Genomic DNA, 24160 nt, shown 5'->3' with positions numbered 1-24160 from the left:
CCAAAAAGAGGGCTTTTCAGACTTTTTGCCTAGGGATCTTATCGGCCAACCTACACTTCCCAGATTTACTTTTCAACATTTACTAGATTCACCATTTTCAACACTTGCCTCCTCTTTGCTTATGCCGTTACCAACACACCTGGACTTTCGAGAAAGCTCTGAGTCCCAACCCCCCACCCTCTAGTCTGCACTGTCTCGACTCCGTCCCTCTCTCTGCCTCCTCTCCCGGTCCATCCTTGCTGGGCCTGGCACATCCCAGCAGTTCTTCCTAGTCCCCTGAGTCACCTAACAGACTCACGCACAGGTTCTAAATTGCTCTGAAAGTGTCTCTGTGGCCAGCTGCAAGAGGTGCATGGAGAGAACTGTCAAAGAGTCAGGGCTCACCTCGCTCTGGAGCCCGTACGCCTTCTTGGCCCAGCAAGTCTTCATGTCTTCGGGCAGCACAGTGTACGCATGCAGTTTTTTCCTGTAGTCCAGGTCACTGGCCAGAGCTTGGGCCCTCTTAGCATGCCTGATGTTGACCATGTCCATGGGCAGGTGAAAGTGAGTCTTACTCTTTTCAAAGCCTTTCTTGTATTCAACCTTGAATGCACCAAAACACAGTGTATTACCTGAAGCCTGACTTGGCAGGAGTGATGTGAAAATACAGGAAAGTAGCCCAGGTTTCCATGAGGAAATGGCACTCTGGCCAATGCCACCTGTCCAAAGGGTATGACCCAAGTCCCGGCTCTGTAAGGTGGTGGCACCTGGGAACGGAGGTTTCACACTGCTCTGTCTCTGGGAGGAATGCCTCCTAACTCTGTTTTCCTGGGCTGCTCCAGGAAGAGAACACCCTACCCATGGTTTCTGTAGAAGCCCTAAGAGGCAAAATAACAAAGCTTGGGGCTCTGGGGCCAGCCAAGCTTGAGGTCAAATCTGATCTGCCCTTTGCCAGCTAGATGACTTCTGGAAAGTCACATCACCTCTCTAATGGCTCACTTTCCTTGGAGGGCTATTGTGATAAGTAAACAAAACAGTAGCCGAAACCCACTTAGTGCAGGCGTACAGCAAACACTTGATAAATGTTAGCCATGAGGATGGATGGAAGTGATGATGGTGGTGATGGTGGTGATGGTGGTGGTGCTGGTGATGGTGGTGGTGCTGGTGATGGTGGTGATGGTGGTGGTGCTGGTGATGGTGATGATGAGGAAAGGGAGTATAGTAGGAGCAGCATGGTGCCAATAAGTAAGAGTTCTAGGGTCTAATTCCCTATTCCTCTACCACTACCTCTAACTACTCTGTGACTTTGGGCAAGGCCATCTTTTTTGACCCCATTTGCTCCACCTGCAAATAGGAGATACCCATTTGTTCTCTGTCTAAACTGAAGCCGAACGCTCATGGCTATGCACATCACAGGGCTTGTCCTGTAGGCACTTCCAAAATGGCAACGCAGATGCCAACTCTCTTATTCTATTTCAAGCCCTGCATCCCTAATGACTCATCAGGTAATTATATCTGACTGCACCATCAAAGCGGCATAAGCTGTCCTCACAGCTTAGAGCAGCCATCGTAAAGCAGAAACCCGATGCCCATGCTTCCTTTCGGCCTGTTCGGCATTGACAGGGAAGTCTTAATTAGAAATCAAGTCTAACCCTTCTGGCAGAACTCTCCTTCCCCAAAGGCTTCTGGTAAGTGACATTTACCAAGGTTAACCTCCAGCCATTTCAGTTGTTTACAAGCAGGGTCGTTTTGAGTGGCTGGAACCTGGGTGCCCCAGCTGCTGGCTAAACATTCTGAATACCATGTGTGTTTGGACGAGAGGATTCATCCAGGACATCCCCTCAACAAACAGGATGCTTCCTGTCTAACTCTCCCAGTAGCATTAAGTTGCATTAGGGAGGAACCAGTTATGTGCTGTCTGTTCTGACAGCCCCGCTGTCTCACACAGTATCTCGAGCAGAGCAGTTGTTTGGTAAATATCTGCAGAGTGAATAGATGTGGCCGAACATCCTGTACTGTGAACAGTAGATGCCGGTCACCCTTAGGGACCACACGCTGCTCATCTACTTTAAAAGAACAGTATCCTTTGCCAAAATAAAGAAAGAGAAGACACTTCTCATGAAAGCCAGGAAAGAAATTATAAGTAGGAGTGAAAAAAATAACCGTCTCAGATGAAGCAGGCCAGGGAAAAACTTTCACAGCAACTCAACTCTAAGAGAAGGGCTGGGGAACAGAAAAGAGTTTACCTCGCTGCTCATCTTGGCAACCTGCAGGGAGTGCAGAAGCCTGGAGTCTGTAGTTCCCAGGACTTTGCCTTTTGCTTTTTCATATTCTTCTTTGTATTTAATCTTGAGAGAAGGAGGAAAGTCGACTGTGAGAGAGAAACTTTGCCATCTAAGGGGCTGTGGTTTTAACAAGTGCAAGACGAACAATTTCGAAAAAAAAACACCTCCCAGTCTTTCTCGAACCCAGTAGAAGATTAAAGCATGGTGATGTTTACAACGTTCACAGTCATTATTTTTTTCTGCGGGACCACTGACGCTTCACTGGAACCATTTCTTATGCATTTCTGAGTTAATGAGAGAAAACCTACATTGCTAGCGAGCTCTCCGGAGGCTCTGGCGGCCAGCAGAGACATGGCATCCAGCTTCATCTCAAATCCTTTCCCCTTTGTCTTCTCCCAGCCTTCTTTGTACTTAACCTGACAAATGAAAACACAGGTGAATGGGAGTCGCTACCCAGAGTCCTGCCAAAAGTTGAACAGATTTTTTTTTTTATATAACAAATTTGGAGTCTTCATCTGTTTACAAACCAGAATCTTGGCTATTGTTATCAAAGTGATAACAGCAATTCTTAACGCAGTTGATTCCCTCACTGTAGGGTCATGGGGGGCAGTGGTAATAGGAGAGGACAAAGAGAAGACCCATGGGTTCATCCTACTGCTGTTGTTTCCTGATCACGCGACCTTGGGCAAATCATTTTACCTCTTTGGGCCTCAGTTTACCATCTGCAAAAATAATATTATATTATCTGTCTCAGGGTGGCTGTGAGAATAAATTGTATACATGAAAACAGATAACCTAAGCGCATAAGGGGCAACACAGATGTAAGGTATTGCTGTTGCCATGGTAGTAACACCTGACTTTCTCTGTCTATCTGATACCAAAGCCCACGCCACCAACTGTGTCTCTGCAATAAATACCTCCAAGGGGTTATAACAATTTAATAATTCCATATGTAAAGTGCCTATTCCAGTGCCCAGCACAGAATAAATATACAAAAAAGGTTAGTTCCTCCTTATTTATTTATTTTTTTATTGAAGTATAGTTTATCTACAATGTTGTGCCAGTTTCAAGTGTACAGCGAAGTGATTCCGATTCTATATATATATTTTAGGTTCTCTTCCATTATAGGTGAATAAGATATTGAGTATAGTTCCTCATGCTATCCAGTAGGTCCCTATTGTTCAACTATCTCATACACACTAGTGTGTATATATTAATCCCAAACTCCTAAGGCATCTCTCCCCATCTAAGGGTAGTTCCTTTTTACATTCTCCTGCCCTACAAATCCCATCTAGAATGAGAAGCCTAATCACAGCCTAGTTGTGACTCCCGGAAGAATCCGGTGATGAAGACTGGTCTTCTTAAAACTTAAATTTTACCCACACAGCAAAGCACAAGCTAGAAATCATCAGGATGATGATGAGTGTGTGCGTGTGTGTGTCCCAGCACACACCATACACGTGCACACACAGTGAGAGCTCAACTGCTATGATCACTTTAGCCCTGTGAACTACCACACGCCATGAGACAGCAAAATTCAAAATTATAACCAGACGGGTGCCTCTGATGAGCCTCTCCATGCACAGAATGGTCCCTGGTCCCTCTTTCACTGGACCATCCTTGCATCTTCACTTTCATGTCCGTGCATAACACGCCCCCCCCCCCCCCACCACATTCTCACCCGTGCCACTTGCTTACCTCACTAAACAATTCAGCATTGGTTCTGGCCTTCACCAGCTGAGGTACGTCCTGTGGCAACGTGTAATTCAACTTATTTTTCTCATAGTCAGCGCGGTAATTCACCTGTTGAATTTAAAATAAACCCGCAGGGTAAGTGCATGGTTTTTACATGGGCAGAAGGAGAACTTTGAAGAGAACACTCTCTGTTTCCCTTTTTCTTCATAGCGCCATAGCCGAGAAGGAGTTTCTGGAAAAGGCATTATACAAGGAAGCCTGTAATTTTATAAATGTTTTAAATTAACAGATTGAAGATGCCAAAGATTTCCCTGCAGCTACCTCACCCACTGTCCTCTGAAGCACTTGGGGGTATAAAACATTTTTTTAACTTGCTGCAGTGCTGAACCTCTTGCTCTATGCCAGGTAGATACTCAAAGAGTAATTATCAAATGCCTGCCCCCGTTGGAAAAAAGCCATCTTAAATCACACACGAAAACAGCCAACTAGACATTATATGATTCCCAACGGAAGAACACAGCATCATCTGAGGAGCAGTCTTGCCCTCAAATTAAACCTGAACCTGATCAAACCTATAGATCCAGCTACTATGTTCCAGGCATTTGGAGGCCAGAGGAATACATGGAGTCCACGGTGGGATGCAGTCAGCAAAGCTCAGACGTGGGAAACATTATAGGATAAACAGTTCAGGTCCTTCAACGAACAACTTGCAGGAAAAGAAAAGTGATAAAGAGGAAAACTTAAAGATGAAAAGAGTCTTGAAGACACATCAACCAATCACAAAGTGTGGACCTTATTTGGAGCGATATTCAGACAAACTGTAAAAAAATGATAACCTTGTTGAGACAACTGGAATGCTGAATGCCACCTGGACATTGGTGATGTTAAGAATTGTTGTTAGTCTTTTGGTGTCACATCTTAAAATTGTATAAATACGTTTAAAATTATTTTTATCTTTTAGAGATTGATACTAAAATGTCTATGGATTAAATTTACAATACTTAGGATTTTCTTCAAAAAAATACAGAGGGGGGAAGTGGATGGGCATACAGAAGCAAGCCTGGCCACGAGTTAAGAGTCACTGAACTCAATGATGGGTACCTGGGGATTCATCACACCCTTCTTCCTACGTTTGAATGCATTTGAAATTCTGTACAATAAAAAGTTTAAATCAAAGAGAGTCATTTCATGGTTGTAACAGGACATATGTCACCATCAATGAAAGTCAAATCTTTGGGCAACCAGATATCTGGACCCCGCAAAGCAATCGCAAGTCCCCCACATCCAGCTGCGCAAGGGCAGGTCACTTACATGACTCAGTTGCTGGGCATTGATTTTGGCTTGAACAATCTGAGGGGTGCTGGTCACAGAGCTGTACTTCAGCTTGTCAATGCTTTGCCTGTAGTTGACCTGGGTGCAAAGAGGCACAAGAAGATGTCACTTGTACTTTTCTCTAAGATTTACTTAGCTCCCTCCCCTGCAGCCCTGCAGAGCCGTGATTCTCAAATTACCAGAGAAAGAATCAAAGATTCCAACTGGGGACCAACAGACACCCCAAGCCAACAGATGGAAAAAACAGTCCACTGAAGACTGAGGGACTTGAACAGGCAGCTCCTAAAAGATGTCAACTAAGTGGCTGGTGAATGGAGGAAAAGGTGTCCATCCACATCGTTAATCAGAGAAAGGCGTTTTAAAATTTATGGGCTCCTGGCTGGGCCCTTTAGACAGCTAGGCTTTGGCTCTGTTTGCAGCAGTCAGATCACCATCGAACACCCCACATGGTCCTCATGCCGCTGCTTAATTGCCCAAAGGCCAGGGTCCCATCCAGTATCCCACACAGCGTGGCAGCTTCTTCAGGCCTTAGTTCTACCTAAGACCTCCACACCCCTTTCCTGCATCCCCAGTAGCTACTGCCATCTCTGTCCAGACCTCCACCTACTGCCTCTGGTCATACTCCTCTGGCAGTCAGCTCTGCCTTCAGAGGGACAGCACTGTGGCCAGCACTGCACTTTCCTACCATTTCCTGTCTGTCTAAACCTGAGCCTGGGGTCTTTGCCGTTCTATCTGCTGCCACCTCCCTGGGCGACAGCCCCCCTCGGTGAGTCACAGACTACGAGCTGGATGGCACTAGTCTGGGCTCAGTGTTTGGCCTCATTGTTGGGGAAGCAGTAAGGAGTGGTGGGGACTGTGGCAAAGGGCAGCAGCTGCCTCTCAGCTCCGGGAGATGGGAATCGTGCATCAAAGTGGGGCTCAGAGTGGCCAGGTAGTCTAAGCATTCCAAAGAAACCAGAAATCTACATTATTATATAAATGCTCACATTTTTTTAAATGCTGGAAAATAGTTCAATATTTTAAAACCCAGTGACCCAAGTGAAACAGACCCAAGGACCCGCTCGATACTGCTTCTCTTCCTTGTACTCAACTCCATTCTTGCCTGTCCCAACATCAGCTGATAATAATTATGGCTAACAAATAGCACTTACTATGTGCTTGGCACTATTTCAAGCGCTTCACACATATTTATGCATCTAATCTTCCCAACCACTCTGTGGGTAGGCACCGTTATCACCCTCACCTCACAACATGAAAACTGAGGCACAGAGACCTGAAGTGACTTGCTCAAGGTCACCCAGCTAGTGTCAGAGCTAGGGTTCAAATCCCAGCAGTTGGCCTCCCAAAGTGGCTCCCAGCCCACACACTATAAACCCGGTTTGCCAAAGCTGGTGTTCTTGGAACGGCTACTTGATATCTTACAGATGGACCAGGGGTTCCCTATAGCCAGAGCTAACTTTGTTTAGAGAGGGAAATGTATTCTGACTGACAAATTAGGGGGAAAAAAGACTTACAAATTAATTTCTAGAACAAGATCTAGGAAAAGCAGAGTGTTTCAGATATTGGGCCACAGACTCTTTTGTTGGATTTGGAGAAAAATGACAGCATTGCTTCACGCTTTTTAGTTAATGATTCAAGGAGAAAAGGTTTTGCACATTCTGAGTTTTGGACATGGGGTACGTAGGGAAACTAGGAAATGTGAAGTCATTTCAATGTCAACTATTAATGAGATTACAATACAGTAGCTTCCTAATGTACTAAGTCAGAGGGAAAATTATCATCTAATAATAGAATCTATTAGAATCCAGAATTATGCATGATAAAATGTCACAAAAATGTATTTTTTAAATGGCTCATTTCTTCCTGATAGTACTACAGTAACTGTGCTGCAGAGCACAATTACTCTCCTCTGCAGGACATAATTAATACTCTCCATGATTAATTATATCTTTGCAACATCACGGATGCTTGGTCATTGCTTCCATCTACTTTCCGAAAGGTCCCTTTGCTGAGGGTAGAGTCTCATTTTAATGCTATTAGTGTTATAAAACCCATCTGAAGGGAATGCTCTCTAATTAAGGACCCATGTTTGTTTATTTAATTTCATAGCTACTTGACCACCTTTAAGACTACCAGACAGAAAGAGAGACATCTTGTAAATGGATTCCTCAAACTTCCTGAATACTAAAGTTCCTGCGTTAAGGGTGACAAATTCAAATTCACACAGGAGCCAGGAAAATAAAGTAAAGGAGATTAAGATGATAAAAGCAGCTACCACTCGGTCCCAGTCAGTCGTTGTCATGCAGGAACTAGGACCACACTTCCTGTGTGATCTCTCACAATTTCTACATATTGGTTCAAAAGCAAATTTTTTTAATGCTGTGTGGCCAAAAAAAATACCTCTGCAGCCTGGATCCAGCTCATGGGTTGCCAGTGTGGAACCTACCTCTGTTTCCAACTAATATTTCTAACCCAGTCTAGTTTAATTCACCTCTCAGACTTCCCCAGGTGAGCTGGCTATATTTCAAGGGCCTGGTTTGATCCACCATCTTATATAGACAAATGTAACAGCAAGTAATGATATAGTGGGAATGCAAAGTTGTAGGGCGCTCTCTTTTGTTTGTGCTACTAAGCATTGTTCTAGAATTCTGCTGTGAAAGTACATACTCAGATTTTACAAGGTGCTCTTGATCCCTCAAGTTTCCCAGGCAACGTACACAGCCAAAAAAGAAACTTGGCTTTGGTAGCCAAATTTAACCTTGAATTTCATTAAGGTGAAATGAATAAGCCAACTCAACCAAACTTTCTGGGGAAAGGAAAAGCAAAATGTAGGCCCCTTATATTCTTCTTCTTCCCATCTCCTACTTTATCACACGTCTGAAAAGCTCCTTCCATACATCAAACCATCATCTGCCAATGATAAGCTTTTGTTGTCCTGTAAACTATGTTAGACGCTGGAGATGCCCCACTGAACCTGACACTGCATCTACTCTGAGCAAAAGGGAAAGAGATGCAAAGACCCACCTACCAATAGCAAAGCCCAAGTCAACTGCTGGAGCTGTGCTGATCCCAAAGGAGTGTGAAAGAAAGTAGCCCTGAGCATTCAATTAACATGTTGAATGATACATTAAATTATTGATTGATTGGTGATAACTTTCACTGACAACCACACTACCAACTCAGTTCTAAACCACCTTATGTATGCTTTAAAATAGTAGATAACTTTTACCTTTTTCTTTATACATTTCTGTATTTTCTAAATTTTCTGTACTAAATGTAATAAATTTTTATAATTAGAAAATAACAAATGCAATTAACTATATATATTTCATGGAGACAAGCCAAACTATAAATAAATAAAATCACTGCTGTAATAAATTAGTGATACATATTATTCCACACATATTTCCCAAATGCTCCTCGGGAAAAAAATTAAGTCAATGCTACCATTTCCTCTCAACTTACAGTTATTTCAGTTTATTTCCTTTGGTCCTTAAACATACCACACTCTAAAACTTTAAAAAAAAAAAAAAAGGCTCATCATTGCTACGGAATAATTACTTTAAATGTACCCAGCAGCAGACACAGTCCCCAAATTCTAACAGGTGAAACAGAACCTTAGGATTTTTCAAGATGAAACCAGAGTTGCCCCCGCCTTATGTTGAAAATCTAAGAGTTTCCAAACATGTACATATGGACTTTCTCTTGGGAAAGAGTTCCGCTTTCTCAATCTCCTCCATCTCCTGTAACTGTCGTATCTCGTTTCTTTCCATCTTACTGTCTAAGAATCACTCCATGGAGGGGAGTGACAAGGAGTAAAGCAGAAAGGACTATTGGAAAAGGACTTACATCTTTCAAGGGAACCAGTTTCATTGTTGTTTGATAGGAAGGAGTAAGAGTGGCTGGGTAGTTGTAGTCGACAACATCATGTTTGTAATTGGCCTTGTAGGCAACCTGAAACACAAAGAAACAAACAAGAAAAGAGAAATTAGTCCCCACTCTCTTTTAACCTTGTTCGAATGTCATAAAAACATTTTTTTTTAAATAACTAGAAACAAAATTAATTCCGTTTCATCACCTCCAAGGAAAATTAAATTACGTTCACACTTTTGCCTTTAATTTGAATTCTTCTTCTTAATTAATACAAAATTAGTTAACTTCATCTGTAGCACATTTTTTTAATCTTCCTTATTAATCATGGAACCCCTTGTAGTTTTTTGTTAAAAAGAAGCATTTGCATACAAGTATATAATAAAAGAGCTTCTTGGCTAACCCCCAGAAAACAAATGAAAAGCCAAGAGTCTTCAGAGTATTAAAATTTTTTTTTTCTAAAGGTCAAATTTGACATTCTCAAGCAGAGGAAATTTGACATTTGTATGTTTTAATAATGAAATCAGTTTTTTCTCAGTGTCCTTTACCTCTAAGATTTACAATTTGGCATTAGCAAACCTGTAAAGTGAATTGGTAAAGCCAAAGAGAGATTAATAGATCACTGCTATGGGGAAAAGAGGGACCTGATCTATTTTGTTATTCTACTATCTTGAGCAGTGCCTGAACGCAGGAAGCCTTCAACGAACACTACGATTGAATGAATGAATGAACCAACCAACCAACCAATTCCAAATAAATCACAAATGCTTTGGAAACTGGAAGCATTTCAAACGAAAATTATGCCCATCCGTTTCCCTTTATCTCTCAGAACCTGAAAGTTTTTCTCACATTGGATCAATTACAATAGATCTATTACTCTTCAAAGCAGAGAAAGCTGAGATTAACAAATTGAAGCTTTTAAAAGTTTTCAAAGATTTTTTTACCCAGGCTTGGTTATATTGATTAACATTTAGAAACTCTTTGGGGTCAGTCTTTACACAATAAAACACTGAGTTTTTTTAAAGGGGGAGGTTGAAAAAGAATTGGCCGACTTCCTCTTGCCCCACCTCCCTGCACCCTGAAAGACCCCCAGGACCTGCAGGCCCTTCACAACAGGACTCACATTGCTGGCCAGGCTGCCAACTTTCAGAGCATGGAGCATCCGTCTGTCCATCCCAACTCCTTCATAGTGGCCTCTCATGTGGTTCTGGTAGTTTTCTTTATATTTATTCTACATGGGAACACAAAACCTTCAACAAAAGGATTCTCTCCCCAACTCGCTGAAGATAAATTACTCATCTTAATGCACTAAATCCAAAATATAAATGATTAAATAGAACCTATTTAAGTATTCAGTGTGTCACTGAATTAAAAATAAGACAAACCTTAAAAAAAAAATTCAAGAAGCTGGGGTGAGACAAGCACATAAGCAAATGTAAGATCTGATGCACACAGACAGCACAAAACAGACCTGATTTTTTTTTCTAATTTTCAGTTGTAAATATACCAGATTTTTCCAATGTGAAAACCCATCAGGCGGGTGTGGAGTATTCCAAGGACAAGCACTGATTGTATGGGAGCTGCATGCAAGCCCCACGCTGGAGACTGGTACACATCACTGCATGCTATTACCTCCATTTCTAAACATATGAGGAATAAAATCTGAGCTCTGCCAAATTATGTGACTCTTACACGACACATTGGTCACTACCACAATCATGTGAAATAATGATATGTCCCAAATGCAGCTTACCAAACGAAGAACAAAACAAGATGAAAAAAGTCATAAACAGGAAAATGTGGGTAGCTTCTAATGAAGCTATATTAAAATCACCTACCTTGGGAGGCCATTGAGTTTCCAAGCACTGACAGTATTTCAACATTACACTATTTCTCTACATCAGACACAGTTCTACTTATCTCAGTCTATCTTCACAAGCACTCTATGAGGAGGAAGGAATTATCATCACCCCCATTTTACAGATGGGCAAAATGGCTCCAAGAACTTAACCTGCCCGAAGTCAGCCACTTGGCTAATTGTGGAGCCAGGTCCGTCAGCTCCAAAGCTGGTACTCTTAACCAAGACATTTATGCAAAAGAAATTCCTTACTGAGCCTCAGGAAGTCCCATGTGATTTTAAATTCTACTATTATATGCAGCTAAGCAGAAGTAAAATCATATAAACTAACCCTTGCTGTTCTCAAGGATACATCCCCAGACTTTGAGAATTTCCAAATTTGTAAATGCCACTCCAGCATATATCTGCTCACCTGTAAGATGGGGAAATAACACCTGGCTCCCCAGGTGACTGTGCAGGTTAACTGAGATTGTGTACTAATTTAAGAAGCACAAAGTTAAGTTGAGAGGGGACGTTGCACCCTCAGCCAGGCTCCCTCGCCAGCATTAGCCACTAGGAGCCGGATACTGCTATACACGAAGGATGCAAGAGGACAGGTGCAGCCCTGAGGACTCAAGGTGAAATGCATGCTGGGGAGTTAACACTTTGAACACTCCGTGGACCAGCCCCAGCAGTCAATCTCTATCAAAACTCATAGTATTTGTGCCTAAGAGGCCATGCTTCTCCAAGACACCCAGATACATTCACACAGACTGTCTCTTAGCAGACCTAGAAATTAAGGTCATAAAAAAAGCCCAAACAAATGCTTAGGCATTCAAAACTCACATCACTGGTGAATTTTGAGATCTTGCTCACATTCCTGAATTGAGGTGTTTCACAGTAGTTGATGCTATGACCTTTTCTACTTTCCAGATCCTTCTTATACTCCACCTTGGAAACCAAAACACCAGATGCACAAGAGAACCAAACCCAAAGTCACTCTTGAAAATGGCACCAGGACTCGACTTAGGATATTTTTACAAAACTTTCAACCCAAGATTTTAAAATACCATAGGATACGGTAGGTTAACAATACATGTTTTCCTTTCAAATTGTGAATAAGTAAATAATCAGTTTGGTTCTGAATATTTAAAAAATATATATATATATAGTCCCTTTCAAGAGTAAATACTTTCATATATTGTAACCTCAAAAAATGGCAAAATGGTTTTAGAAATCAGGACAGTGGTTACTCTTGGGGACAGGTGTCTAGGGGGATGTCTGGACTTCTGGTCATGTTGTGTTTCTTGATTTGGGTGCTAACTATATAGATATGTCCACTTGTGGAAATTTTTCCTATTGTACACTTACAATATATGCACTTCTCTATGCAGTATATAGAGTATACAAAAATTCTATTGAAGTATATACAGGTATACTTCAATAGAATTTAACCAAAAAGGTACTTTACAAAAGAGTGTAATAAATGAGACCACTCATAGATGCAGAGTGTCTTCCAATTTTAAATGGCTAGTTGAGCTCCCCTGGATAGCTGGATGTAAGACGTGAGGCCACAGTTATTAAATGACTCCAAATCATCCCGGGTAATTGGAGAAGGTAGCTGAAGGTGGTTACCATTAACAGAGGCATGGCTGGTTTGTCTTATCAGATAAACATAAGGGCAGAAAGAATTGGAAGATTCCCTTGTGACCACTTACCAAAGGAAATACAATTTGTTATCGTATCTTATAAAACATTTGGTGGGAATATGCCTTTTAAAGTACAAAAGACGCATTATAATGCTTACAATATGATATAAAATGAAAAAAGTACACAAAGCTGTATATACAACTGAATTCTAATTTTATGAATATGTTTTTATACTTATATATTTATTTATAGTATATTCACATAGGAAAAGGCCAAAATGGTAACAATGTTATTTCTGGGTAGAACTATATTATCAGCGGTCTGGTTCTAGTTCTGTCCCTAAAAGTCTATCTGAACCAGAAAAAGACACTTTACTTTTCCAGGTCTATGACAAAGCCAGGGCCTAAAGACTGCAAAGATCCCATCTAGATCTAATGTTCTATGAGTCAAAAGCAAGGTTCAGCAAACCAAATGACCAGATAGTAAATATTTGAGTCTTTGCAGGACATACCATCTATTAAACTCTGCCCTTGTAACTCAAAAGCAGCCACAGATAACATGATGTGTTTCAATAAAACTTTATTTATAAAAAAAGGTTGTGGGCCAGATTTGGCACTCAGGTCATAGTTTGCTGTCCTCTGGCCTAGAGCACAGAATCATGAGCAATACTTGTTTAAAATGCAGGTTCCAAGGGCTCGGCACCCATCTTCTACTTCAAAGTATCTGAGGCTGCTGATAAGGCCCAGGAAATGTCATCCTTGTGATTCTGATCAATTAGAGCACCACAGGCTAAGGAACATTTGGGGTAAAAGACTGACTCTTAGGGGTTAGAGAAGAAAAATATTTTAGGATATTTGCATACCCTTTTTTGAGTTTCAGGTAACATGTTAGGTGAGGCCTAGGAATAGCCTGGCAAGAGGCTGACAACTCAAATGCCTTCAGGGTCCCAACAGGTAATGCAAGCAGAGAAGCTGCTATGAAGAAACTCTAGGACATAAAAAGGACATGGAGAGCTGGAGGGGATATTTTCTTGCCAAACAGTCCTAGCAATTCTAAAAATCCTAACCACTGGGTTGGCCAAACAAAACACAGTCTGAGGCAGCCAGGTCAGCCTCTAAGCCAAGGGGAATTCACACGGTACACACAGCTTCTAGAAAACCTGACTACAATAATAAGAGAATGAGGGAGGTTTCATGTTCAAAACACTCTTTCCCATCTTTGATTTCCACTCTATCAGAATGATGTATTGTTATAAAGGTTAGCTCATTCAATATTCTGGCAACTAGAAATCAATTGCTGGGAACTTTGGAATATCCACAGCCCTGTGAGAATTCCAGGAAGAAATTTTTGAATTTTGAATTAGTTTGATCCTAGGCTCTCTTGTGCATTGCTTTTTACTGCCTATTTGCTCTTTGGAAACTGGTAACCCACGTGCAGTTTATGTGGCGTTACACGGAACTTTTCATTCTGGGGTCGCCCTTCACTGTCTGTTGGAGATAAAGGAGGTGACAGCGCACTGTCCCCACACGTACCTCACTCACAAGCTTGTTCACGCTCTGAGCCCGCTTAAGGACCAAGTTGTCTTGGGCTGGGAGAGAATGAAAATGTGCAGCGCCCTTCATCTTATTGAAGTCCCGTCTGTATTTTATCTGAAAGAAGCACACAAAGAGCATCTGGAGTTGTTTCCATTTTCCATGAGAGAAGTTACTCCACATTTAATGTCAGCATTTATTTAATAGAATCTTCTGGAGGAAAAATTATCACATGGGTTTTTTCCTCCACTAAGTCCATAAACCACTCAGTCCTTTATATTAAAATTTTACTGCCCCCTTTCACATTTTTTTACACTTTATATTCTAATTCTGCATGAAGAAAGGTCTCAAAATCATCATACCTAAAGGTAAAACCCAAAACCCATTCTGCCCTTAATTTTAACAATCATTTCTCATCCAGCCTTGAGTGATGAATGTGTCTTTTACTTCCCCTCTCAGGGCAAAGTGCACTCTTCTAGGGAAATGGGTAATAATTGAATAGTAACAAAGTAAAGGAGAAGGGCAAAGGGGTATGAAACGAATGCTGGGCTTCTGATTAGAGATCAAATTCAAGTTGGTGTAAGATCTGCACTGTGCGTGTCACTTTTCCAAGTTTAATTATAGCTTATCTTTCAAGAACTGCCAGCTGGCTAATATTCTGCAAGTAGAAGTCATTTTATCAACTGGGTTACACCCAGTTTGATAATCATATGATTTATTTTAATCAGCTATCCCTCTTAAGCGCTCAATTTCTAAGGTGGCTTATTTTGCAAAGACTCTCCTAACCCCAGCTTATCTGGCTGGACTGGTATTTGCTCTTGCTTCAGCTGACCTCAAGTAAGTTATGTGGTTTGTCCGTGTCAATCTCCTGCGAAGCAGATAAATGTGACCTAACAGTATGAACCAAAAAGCAGATGCCAGAAATTTGGATAGGAATTGAGGGCTCACATTCTGCTTTGACTCAGCTCCGATAAATTTAACTGTGTATAGGTTTCAGTAAGCACAGCCTTCAAAGTTTCATTTCTCCTCTGCTTCTGTAGCTCTGTGGGTCGTCCTAATGTGGTACTTACATCACTAGCGAGTTCGTTGGCTTTCTTGGCGTTCTGATAAGCTGGCGTGATCATGGCCGGGAAGCTGCCCTTTCCTCTGTGTTCACCATACTCTTCTGAATAACCCTGCTGGGTCAATCAAAAACTTTAATCAGTAATGCTCAGGACTTCCTAGGTGGTGCAGTGGTTAAGAATCCACCTGCCAATGCAGGGGACACGGGTTCGATCCCTGCTCCAGGAAGATCCCACATGCTGCAGAGCAACTAAGCCGGTGCATAACTATTGAGCCTGCACTCTAGAGCCCGTGAGCCACAACTATTGAGCCCGTGTGCTGCAACGACTGAAGCCTATGTGCCTAGAGCCCATGCCCCGCAGCAAGAGAAGCCACCCCAATGAGGAGCCCAAGCACCACAATGAAGAGTAGCTCCTGCTCACTGCAACCAGAGAAAGCCCACGCGCAGCAACAAAGACCCAACGCAGCCAGTAAATAAATAAACAAATAAATAAATTTATTTTAAAAAAATCAGTAATGCTCTACCCCTGGAATGGGTGGGGAATTAGCAATGATCTCTCCTAGAGCCTGTTCCCATGGAGGCCCATCCACATCGAACATTCCTGTGATCAGCCCTAAGAGCAGTACCATGGGGTCATTAAGGTGGTGGGCACTGGAGGCAGCCCCACTTACTGGGGTCAATACTAAATAAGTGGTAACTATTATCACTGGCATCATCATTTCCATCAGATAAATCAAAATACTCTATGAGTCTCCTAGGCCCATGTATTATGGAGTATTCATTTCTTAAATGACACCCGGAAAGTCCCTCTGTCTTCCAGGAGCCTAGAACATCACCGTTCTCAGGCCCTTGGGCAGGTCTATGCAAAGACACATTGACACTCCACATACTGTCTCCCACAATGATGGATTCTTTCATTTACCAAGAAAGAGAGATTATATAACTATTTGAATTTCCATAATTTGGCAGAAAGAACTTCAAATTCCAATAAGATGATCTCAACTGGGGCCAAGTGTATATTTCAGACTAAGGACTGATATTACAAATTGAGTCTTAATTTCTTCCTTCCTCCTCCCCACGTCACGCAGCCACTCCCACAAAGGAAAACCTTCCTTCTCATGGACCTGTCATCACGTCACTAGTGAAAGCCCTCCCCGGCAATCGGATGTATTTCAAGACCCCGTCAGATGCTACCTTCTCTATGGGGAACTCCTCCCTCACTCCCAGCCCCGCCCCAGGCAGAATCCGCTGCTTCCTCATCTGTATCCCCACAAATCTGGAGCAGCCCTTAGTGTGCCCCCTTGGGCTCATGATAACATCTCTCTCCAGCCTCCTCCAAGGCAGGGGTTCAGAGTCTGGCACACATACTCTCTTAAACAAAATAGTTGGACCAAATTAGAATGTCCAGGCTTCCTTTTAATCCAATAATGACAACTGTTTAGCCTGAGTTCTCCTTTATGCTTGGTTGCCAGAATTCTCTGGCCAAATGTAGTAAGTGAAAAAAATAATAATAAAGACTCTCAGATTCTTTGGTAACCTCCTTTTGTCCATTCTGCTTTACGGTTTGGAGTTGGCCTGTAGCTTTATTTTAACTTCTCTGCTTATATGAGTGTATGTTGTGTATGTAAATCTTTTTGAGACCCTAAATGCTATTGGGGAGTTGGCTGGTTACAAATCATAGATTACATGGTATAGTCCATTAACCTAAAAAAATACTCATTGAAAAAAAGAATGAGGCTCCCCTGGTGGTGCAGTGGTTAAGAATCCACCTGCCAATGCAGGGGACATGGGTTCGAGCCCTTGTCCAGGCAGATCCCACATGCCCCGGAGCAACTAACCCCATGCACCACAACTACTAAGCCTGCACTCTACAGTCAGCAAGCCACAACTACCGAGTCTGTGTGCCACAACTACTGAAGCCCGCACGCCTAGAGCCCATGTTCCGCAACAAGAGAAGCCACCACAATGAGAAGCCCACAGACCGCAACAAAGAGTAGCCCCTGCTCTCCACAACTAGAGAAAGCCTGTGCACAGCAATGAAGAACCAATGCAGCCAAAAATAAATAATAATAAAAAATAATAATAAAAAAAGAGGACTGAATTGTTTGATCTTTTAGGCACTACAGATATTTATAGTTTATCTGTCTTCCTGCTTCTCTCTCACTCCCTCCTACTCTCACCCTGGCGAGTCACCGTAAATCACAGTGAAATGCCACAGGAGACAGAGTCCTCTTGACCAACAGCTGCTGGCGGTGGTATCAGACGACACCCACTTTAATTCTTATATTTGTTACTATCATGACTGGAAACTTCAATCAAAATGTCCTAATCAAGGCTCTACTATGATAACTATGAAGTTACATTTCATCACTGTGAATAGAGAGGTCTAGATACACATAAGAAATTACATGTGTGTTATAACTAGTGGCAGATAGGACAGTCCAAATACAGAACAAAATATTTTTTGCTAAATATGGAAGCCAAATATTTTTCAAACTGACTTTTAAAAGTTGTCCTGAGCATCTAAATAACATATTTACAACACGAAACCAATAAAAACATATTTTCATTGCGTTTTAAGCACTAAGAGACCGTTTCACTAACTGATCATGGAATTTAATAAAATGGCCTTTTAAATTCAAAACCAAACTTTTTTGCTTAGATAGACATTTGCAAAAGGGTCAAAACCTATCTTCACACGCACTCTAAGTTTCACATGAGTATATCCCCAACATAAGCAACTTGGTTTTCTGAGGAAGAGAAATAAGTTGTTGGTTTCCTTTTATAAGTTATGTATATTGAATAAGTCACATATGTTGTAAAGTCTACCCAGTACCAAAAAATTTAAACAACTGTCAAATTAAGAAAAAATATCAACTAAGCTCACTGAATGTACTCTACCGATACACACACTTGGTCTTCCAACATTCTTTACTTACAGTCATGAAAAAATAATGCTCTCTTTCTCCCTTACAACACCTGTCTAGTACCAGAAAATCAGAGGGATGTGAAAATAAAATTAGCTTGTAATTGTCACTCAACCTTTTTACATCCTGTCAAGACGTGGTTCATTTAAGAAGTGAAATGGAGGAAAAGGGTTGATTTCTCTGGCATATTGCTTTATCTAGCAAAGGAGATAAGAAATTCACTTTCTAAGAAAATGAATCCTGCTATTCAGTGAAGTGCTCAATATTTTTCAAGACATGCAATTTGATCCCTTTTGTGCCTATGCAGTGACAGGCTAAACACAGCCAGTCTTAGTCCTTGGGACTTTTCTTCAGTGATAGATGAGGATGCTTTATTCCTGGCAAACCCGCCATTTTGATATGAGTCCTTTATTTTTTAAAAAGGAAAGAAAAAGTGCTTAGAATCTGTTTTCTTAAGTGAGTCAAGCTGAGCCCTGTGTAATTCTTTGTTCAGTACTTTCCGGCTTGGAAATTCCACCTTCCGTAAACAGGGCAAAGAAAAATCACCCCTGATTAAATGGTCATAGTTGTGTCACAGGCTAGAGGGCTGCCAAACTGAGAGCTGACCATCAAAAAGGGTAGTCTCCCAGGATGGCATCTGATCACATACCTGGCCATACTGGTCCACATATTCCTTTGTTGACGTGCCCTCAGCTCCAGCAGCTGGACCAGTCATTCCCTTCATTTCTCTTTGATGCTGTTGATGGTACCTCACCTATTTGAAGGGGAAGGACAAACCTGATAAATTTAACCTCTTATGCACAGGCACCGGAACAGTGAAAATGAATGTCTTGTGGAATGTTCCTTTCCTGCTTAGGTCTAGGGAGTGTGTCTTAGACACAGACGTGCCTGATCATCGTCCTGGCAAAACCAGTTGAAAACAATGAAGGAAAGCTACTTCCTGTATCCGCGGTGCACACAAAAGGAGACAGGAAGTTGGACTCGCCAGGCCCAGGTAACTTCCTGCTTCCTCCCCTCACATGACAACACTGCCCTGGACACTTACATCACTCGCCAGCTCACTGGCTCTTTTGGCTATCTGATAAGCAGGTGTGATCATAGCAGGAAAACTGCCTTTCCCTCTCTGTTGTTCATAGTCCTCTGCGTATCTCACCTGGAAAATGAAAACAGATTTTGAATCACACGCCACCATCCCACCATCTGCCAGGCAATCTGAGTGAGAAGCCTTGCTAAGGGCTCCCAGAACACCCTGCACATCTCCTGTCACAGCTCTTATGCAATGTAGTGGCTTAGAGCTTGATGGACCCTGTGTATCTTATTTACCATTTTATTCCCAATACCCAGCTCAGTGCCTGATACATGGAGAGGCTCAATGTAGAATTCAACACATACTTGTGAGCACCTGCTGCGGACCAGGTGCTGAGGCCAGGCAGCGCGACAAGGCTTCTGCCCTCGAGGAGCTGTCAGTCAAGTCCAGGACATGAAAGAGGCTTCTCAACCCATGGCGCGTGGAAGCCGCTTGTTAAGCTGAACCTGGATTTGTGCTTAAACATCTCACTCAGAACAACACTAAATTCTCAGTCTTAGTGTGCTGTGGGGCAACTGGGCTATGAAAAGGCAAATGATAGAAATTCCTTGGAAGTTATGGTCTATAATTCGCGGTGACAAGGAGAGAATTCTTTCAGATTAATCAGATATATCTGGTTTGTTACTAATACTGTATAAACTTTTCTCTCTAAGGAAGAGTTTTTGTGAGGTCTGTGCTAGCTTCCAAATCTGTCCTGGCCATCCTTGACCTTAGAAAGTTCTTCCTGGCCCCCACACAGGATTGAGATGCTGCCTATATTCTCCCTGCCTCCTCCTCCACATAAGGAAAGAATCGGGAAACTTAAATGAGAATCACTGCCTCTGGCCTCCATCACTTCTTACATCACTTTGAAGCTGTGCCCCCGCCTTGGCCCGGAGCAGCTCAGGGGTGTCCACCACTGTGCTGAACCTGGAGATGCGTTCGTCATGCCCTCTCTTGTACTCCACCTGGTGAGGGAACAACACAGAGTCAAGGTCACACCTAGCAGCCTTTGTAGGACCTCTCTTTGTGGCTGCCCTGAAGCTATGCCATCGGGCAACACTCAACATAAACATATGGCAAGTCTTTCTGGTTTGTTTTATGGGCTCCTCTCCAGAAAGCATCAATGCTCATGTGTTAACTTCAAGAGAGTGCCAGGAAGTGCTGAACGTGAACAAATACCCATTCATCTCCATACAATCACATAAGGCAGGACTGTGATTTTCCCCATTTTACAAAAGAGCAGCTGAGGAACAGAGAAGTTAAATAATTTGCTCATGGCCGCACGGGTACTAAGTGAGAAAGCCAGGATTCAGTCCCAACATCCTGGCTCCAAAATCTGAGCTCTTAACCAACAAGCTATGCTACTCTTCAGGAGGACCTGCCATCCACTGAGTAACAAAAATCAGTGTCCTCAGTGCTAACGACACCTCAAGAAATTACTTGATTGTGTCTTGGGGTGAGCCACATGGTCTTCTCTCCATGTGACAGATGTGGCCCCATCAAGCCACAGAGAATGGATGACGGGGAAAAGATAAGAAAGTAGTTTTCTCCATAATATCACACTAAGGGTACCCACTGCCCCAAAGCACTCTCCTATTGGATTTTATCTGGATCCCAGGGGTTCGCTAAGGACAAAAATGAGTGTAATCAATGGTGAATAAGGACGAAGACACTCACTTGGCTGGCCAGCTGGTTGGCTCTCTTGGCCCTTTGATAAGCAGGTGTGATCATGGCTGGAAAGCTCCCCTTGCCCCTCTGTTGTTCATAGTCTTCTGTGTACTCCTGTTGGTCAGACCAATGTCAGCATGAGAACCAGTATGATATCCAATAAGAACTAATAAAACTGCAACAGCAAGCATCAACAGAACCAATGCAACTGGATGTAAAAGGTACTTGGAAAATATTTCAGTCACCTGGAATACATCTGAAAATGTTATTCACTTGGTGATTTAAATAACACCTTCCAAGGCTGCAGAAAGCATATCTCCCAGGTCAAAGGGTTTCCCCGTCAATGTCCATATTAAGCTATGTGGAAGCTGACACACCCCAAGGGATGCTCTTTGACCCAAAGGCTTGTGTGACAATCTAGCAATTATTATGCAGGAGACTTTTCAGTCACTTACCCACCAGACACAGTTCTACAGCATTGGGGGTGAAATGTCTGTTCTTGTTTGCTCCTTACTTTTGAGTACCTCTGGTGGTCTCTTTTCCACCTTAGCATTTGTGTTTCTGTTGTTTTCTTTCCATTTGCTAAAGAAATGTTACTAAAGACTAACAATATCTTCCAACGTGGTTTCTTCAAAGGGCAAGTGCCCTCGGTGTATGGAGAGGGCTAGAGGATACCGTGTGCAAATCATTAAGGATTTCCATTATCTGGGTTAAAACTGCCTTCTCTACGAAGAAAACATTCTACGATCTTTCTTATGGCGCTACAGGTCAGAAGTCTAAAATAGGGCATCAGGGCTGGTTCCTCCTGGAGGTGAAGAATCCATTTCTTTGCCTTTTCCAGCTTCCCGAGGGCTGCCCGCATTCCTCGGCTTGTGGCCCCAAACAGCTTTGACCTCTGCTTCTGTTGTCACATCATCTTTTCTCTGACTCTGATCCTCCTGCCTTTCTCCTTATAAGAACCCTTGTGGTTACATCTAGTCCACCAGGATAATCTTCCTATCTCAAGATCCTTACCTTAATTAGGAGTTTATATACAAACTACTATGTATATAAAATAGATACACAACAAGGTCCTACTGTATGGCACAGGGAACTATATTCAATATCTTGTAACAAATTATAATAGAAAAGAATATATATACATATATGTATATATGTATGTATATGTATAACTGAATCACTTTGCTGTACATCAGAAACTAACACAACATTGTAAATCGGCTATACTTCAATTGAAAAAAACCTGACCTTAATCACATCTGTAACATCCCTGTGGCCATGTAAAGTAGCATATACACAGGTTCCAGGGATTAGGACATGGGACTCTTTGGGGAAGGGCCGGTATTCTGTCTACCACAATCTTAAAATAAAGGAACATTCAAACTAATTGCGAAAGTAACTTTCCAGGGCTCTTACCTCCCCCAGTGACTTTCGAGCCTCAACCATCCTTACGATTTCAGGGTCTGGTAGAGCTCCTGGGTGCCAAGAATTCCCTTCCCCGTATCCAGTCCAACAGGCTCTCTGTAGAGGAAAAACACAAATTTGTACAAACACACCCCCCCACACACACATTTGCCTGGTAAGATCCCCTTATCTATGCCACTCTCCCAGCAGCACTCACATACACTGTCAGTAGAAGACAGAAAAGATAGAAATTCTCTAAAAACTATAAACTCCCATTGATACAAGGCAGGTCTCACCTAACCAGAATGTTCTTTTTTTTTTTTTCAAACTAGAAAATAACCTAATATCCTAAATAACCAAACTTTCTGAGATTCGCTTGTATCGTAGGAGAGTTCCAAATGTAACTTATCATTTCTTTGCTCATTATGGCACCAAGATTGGGTAGTAGGGGGTTGCTGTGGACAGGCCATCTGAGATTCATCAGCACTATTCAGCTAAGCTTCAAAAACCTGCTACCTGTTGTGTACCAAGCATTAGATTAAGCAATTAACACTAGGAAAAGAAAATCAAAAACGACAAAAGAAGAAGAAGACAAAGTACCTCTTTTAAGATACTTGTGACCTACCTAGGGAGATAAAACTAACATATGAAACAATTAGCTATTAGAGAACATTTGTGTGCTTAAACGTACTGTACTGAAGATAAACACAGTGAGAGTTTTGAAAAAGCAATCTGTATGTGATGATTCCTATTTTGGACAGGAGTTTGAGCTTGACCTCCAGGGCTGAGGTCAGTTAACAGATGATGCAAAGGGAGAAAGAAAAGCATCTACTCTAGGAGGTCAGTTCCACAAAGGCAGGGATTTTCATCTGTTTTGTGCACTGACGTATTCCAGCAGACTGGAACAGTGCCTGGCACATAATACTCAATAAGTGCATGTTGAACACATTCTAGGAGCGGGGACCGCCATGAATGAAAGCATGAAGGCAGTGATAGGCTTTGGGTGAAAGACCATGAGGAGGCGGGTTTGACTGGAATTGGTGGGGAGAGACGGGAAGCCAAGCAGGCTGGAGGTGGGGCAGATTGGACAGGGCGAGTGGAACCATCCTTTGGCGATCTGGAAACACAGATACTTCATATGTGAAAATACGCTCAACCACACTCCCAGTCAGGGAAGTTTAAATTGAACCAAGATACAGGTTGTCAAAACTTTTATGGTAACACCAAGTGTTGGTGAGAATGTGGGAAAGAGGTATTCTCATACTCTGCCTGTGGGATTATAAAACGTACAACCATTTTAGAGAGAAATTTGACAGTCTGCCCATTAAAATTAAAAAGGCACATACTCTTGACCTAGCAACCTCATTTTCCATTAGTTATTCTAGAAAAGTGCTCACTGTGCCCAAAAGAGGTCATGCACAAAGGTGTTCACTGCAGCTTCATAATAGAAAAAAAAAAGGGAATAATCCTGCCCATCAATAAGAAAGCATGATACATCCACTCTTACTGATTGCACCTGCCATCTACCCACCCACAGCTTAAAAGGATGCTGCCATGGAAATGTCTCCAGGGTATTTGCTGAATGGAAAATGCAAGTTGTAAAACAATGCATATTGTTTCATAGAAAAACAAAAGTATACATTTCAATAGAAATATACATATATAATTTTATACAAGAAATACTAGCTGATATTTACCGTGCCAACCAATGTTCTAAGATCTTTACATTTACATATTCTTTTAATTTTTACAATAGTTCTGTGAATCGGGAACTGTTTGAAGTTCATTTTATAAATAATAAAACCAAAGAAAAGAATGGTTAAATAACTCATTAAAAGTTCTTCAATAA

The 24160-nt window shown here is 42.0% G+C and overlaps 1 protein-coding gene across 6 annotated transcripts in view; it reads right to left on the bottom strand.

The window, feature by feature from the left end:
• NRAP (nebulin related anchoring protein) overlaps positions 1-24160 on the bottom strand; it is a 68219-nt gene that overhangs the window by 37422 nt on the left and 6637 nt on the right. For 3 of the 6 annotated variants that reach the window (XM_057734942.1, XM_057734948.1, XM_057734947.1), the window contains exons 5-19: positions 22324-22428; positions 20917-21021; positions 20100-20204; positions 19216-19323; positions 18820-18924; positions 15251-15358; positions 14181-14297; positions 11845-11949; positions 10285-10392; positions 9141-9245; positions 5271-5369; positions 3963-4067; positions 2573-2680; positions 2226-2327; positions 385-582 (exon numbers count right to left, since the gene is read on the bottom strand). In XM_057734942.1, the coding sequence (XP_057590925.1) occupies positions 385-582; positions 2226-2327; positions 2573-2680; positions 3963-4067; positions 5271-5369; positions 9141-9245; positions 10285-10392; positions 11845-11949; positions 14181-14297; positions 15251-15358; positions 18820-18924; positions 19216-19323; positions 20100-20204; positions 20917-21021; positions 22324-22428 (1683 nt within the window). The remainder of the gene's footprint in view (positions 1-384; positions 583-2225; positions 2328-2572; positions 2681-3962; positions 4068-5270; positions 5370-9140; positions 9246-10284; positions 10393-11844; positions 11950-14180; positions 14298-15250; positions 15359-18819; positions 18925-19215; positions 19324-20099; positions 20205-20916; positions 21022-22323; positions 22429-24160) is intronic. The other 3 variants (XM_057734943.1, XM_057734944.1, XM_057734946.1) reach the window with 3 other exon arrangements.

The sequence above is a fragment of the Hippopotamus amphibius genome, chromosome 5 (genome assembly GCF_030028045.1).
Source record: "Hippopotamus amphibius kiboko isolate mHipAmp2 chromosome 5, mHipAmp2.hap2, whole genome shotgun sequence".
Taxonomy (NCBI): domain Eukaryota; kingdom Metazoa; phylum Chordata; class Mammalia; order Artiodactyla; family Hippopotamidae; genus Hippopotamus; species Hippopotamus amphibius.
Note: the sequence above shows the minus strand (reverse complement) of the source record. Positions and strands in the feature narration are given on the sequence as shown.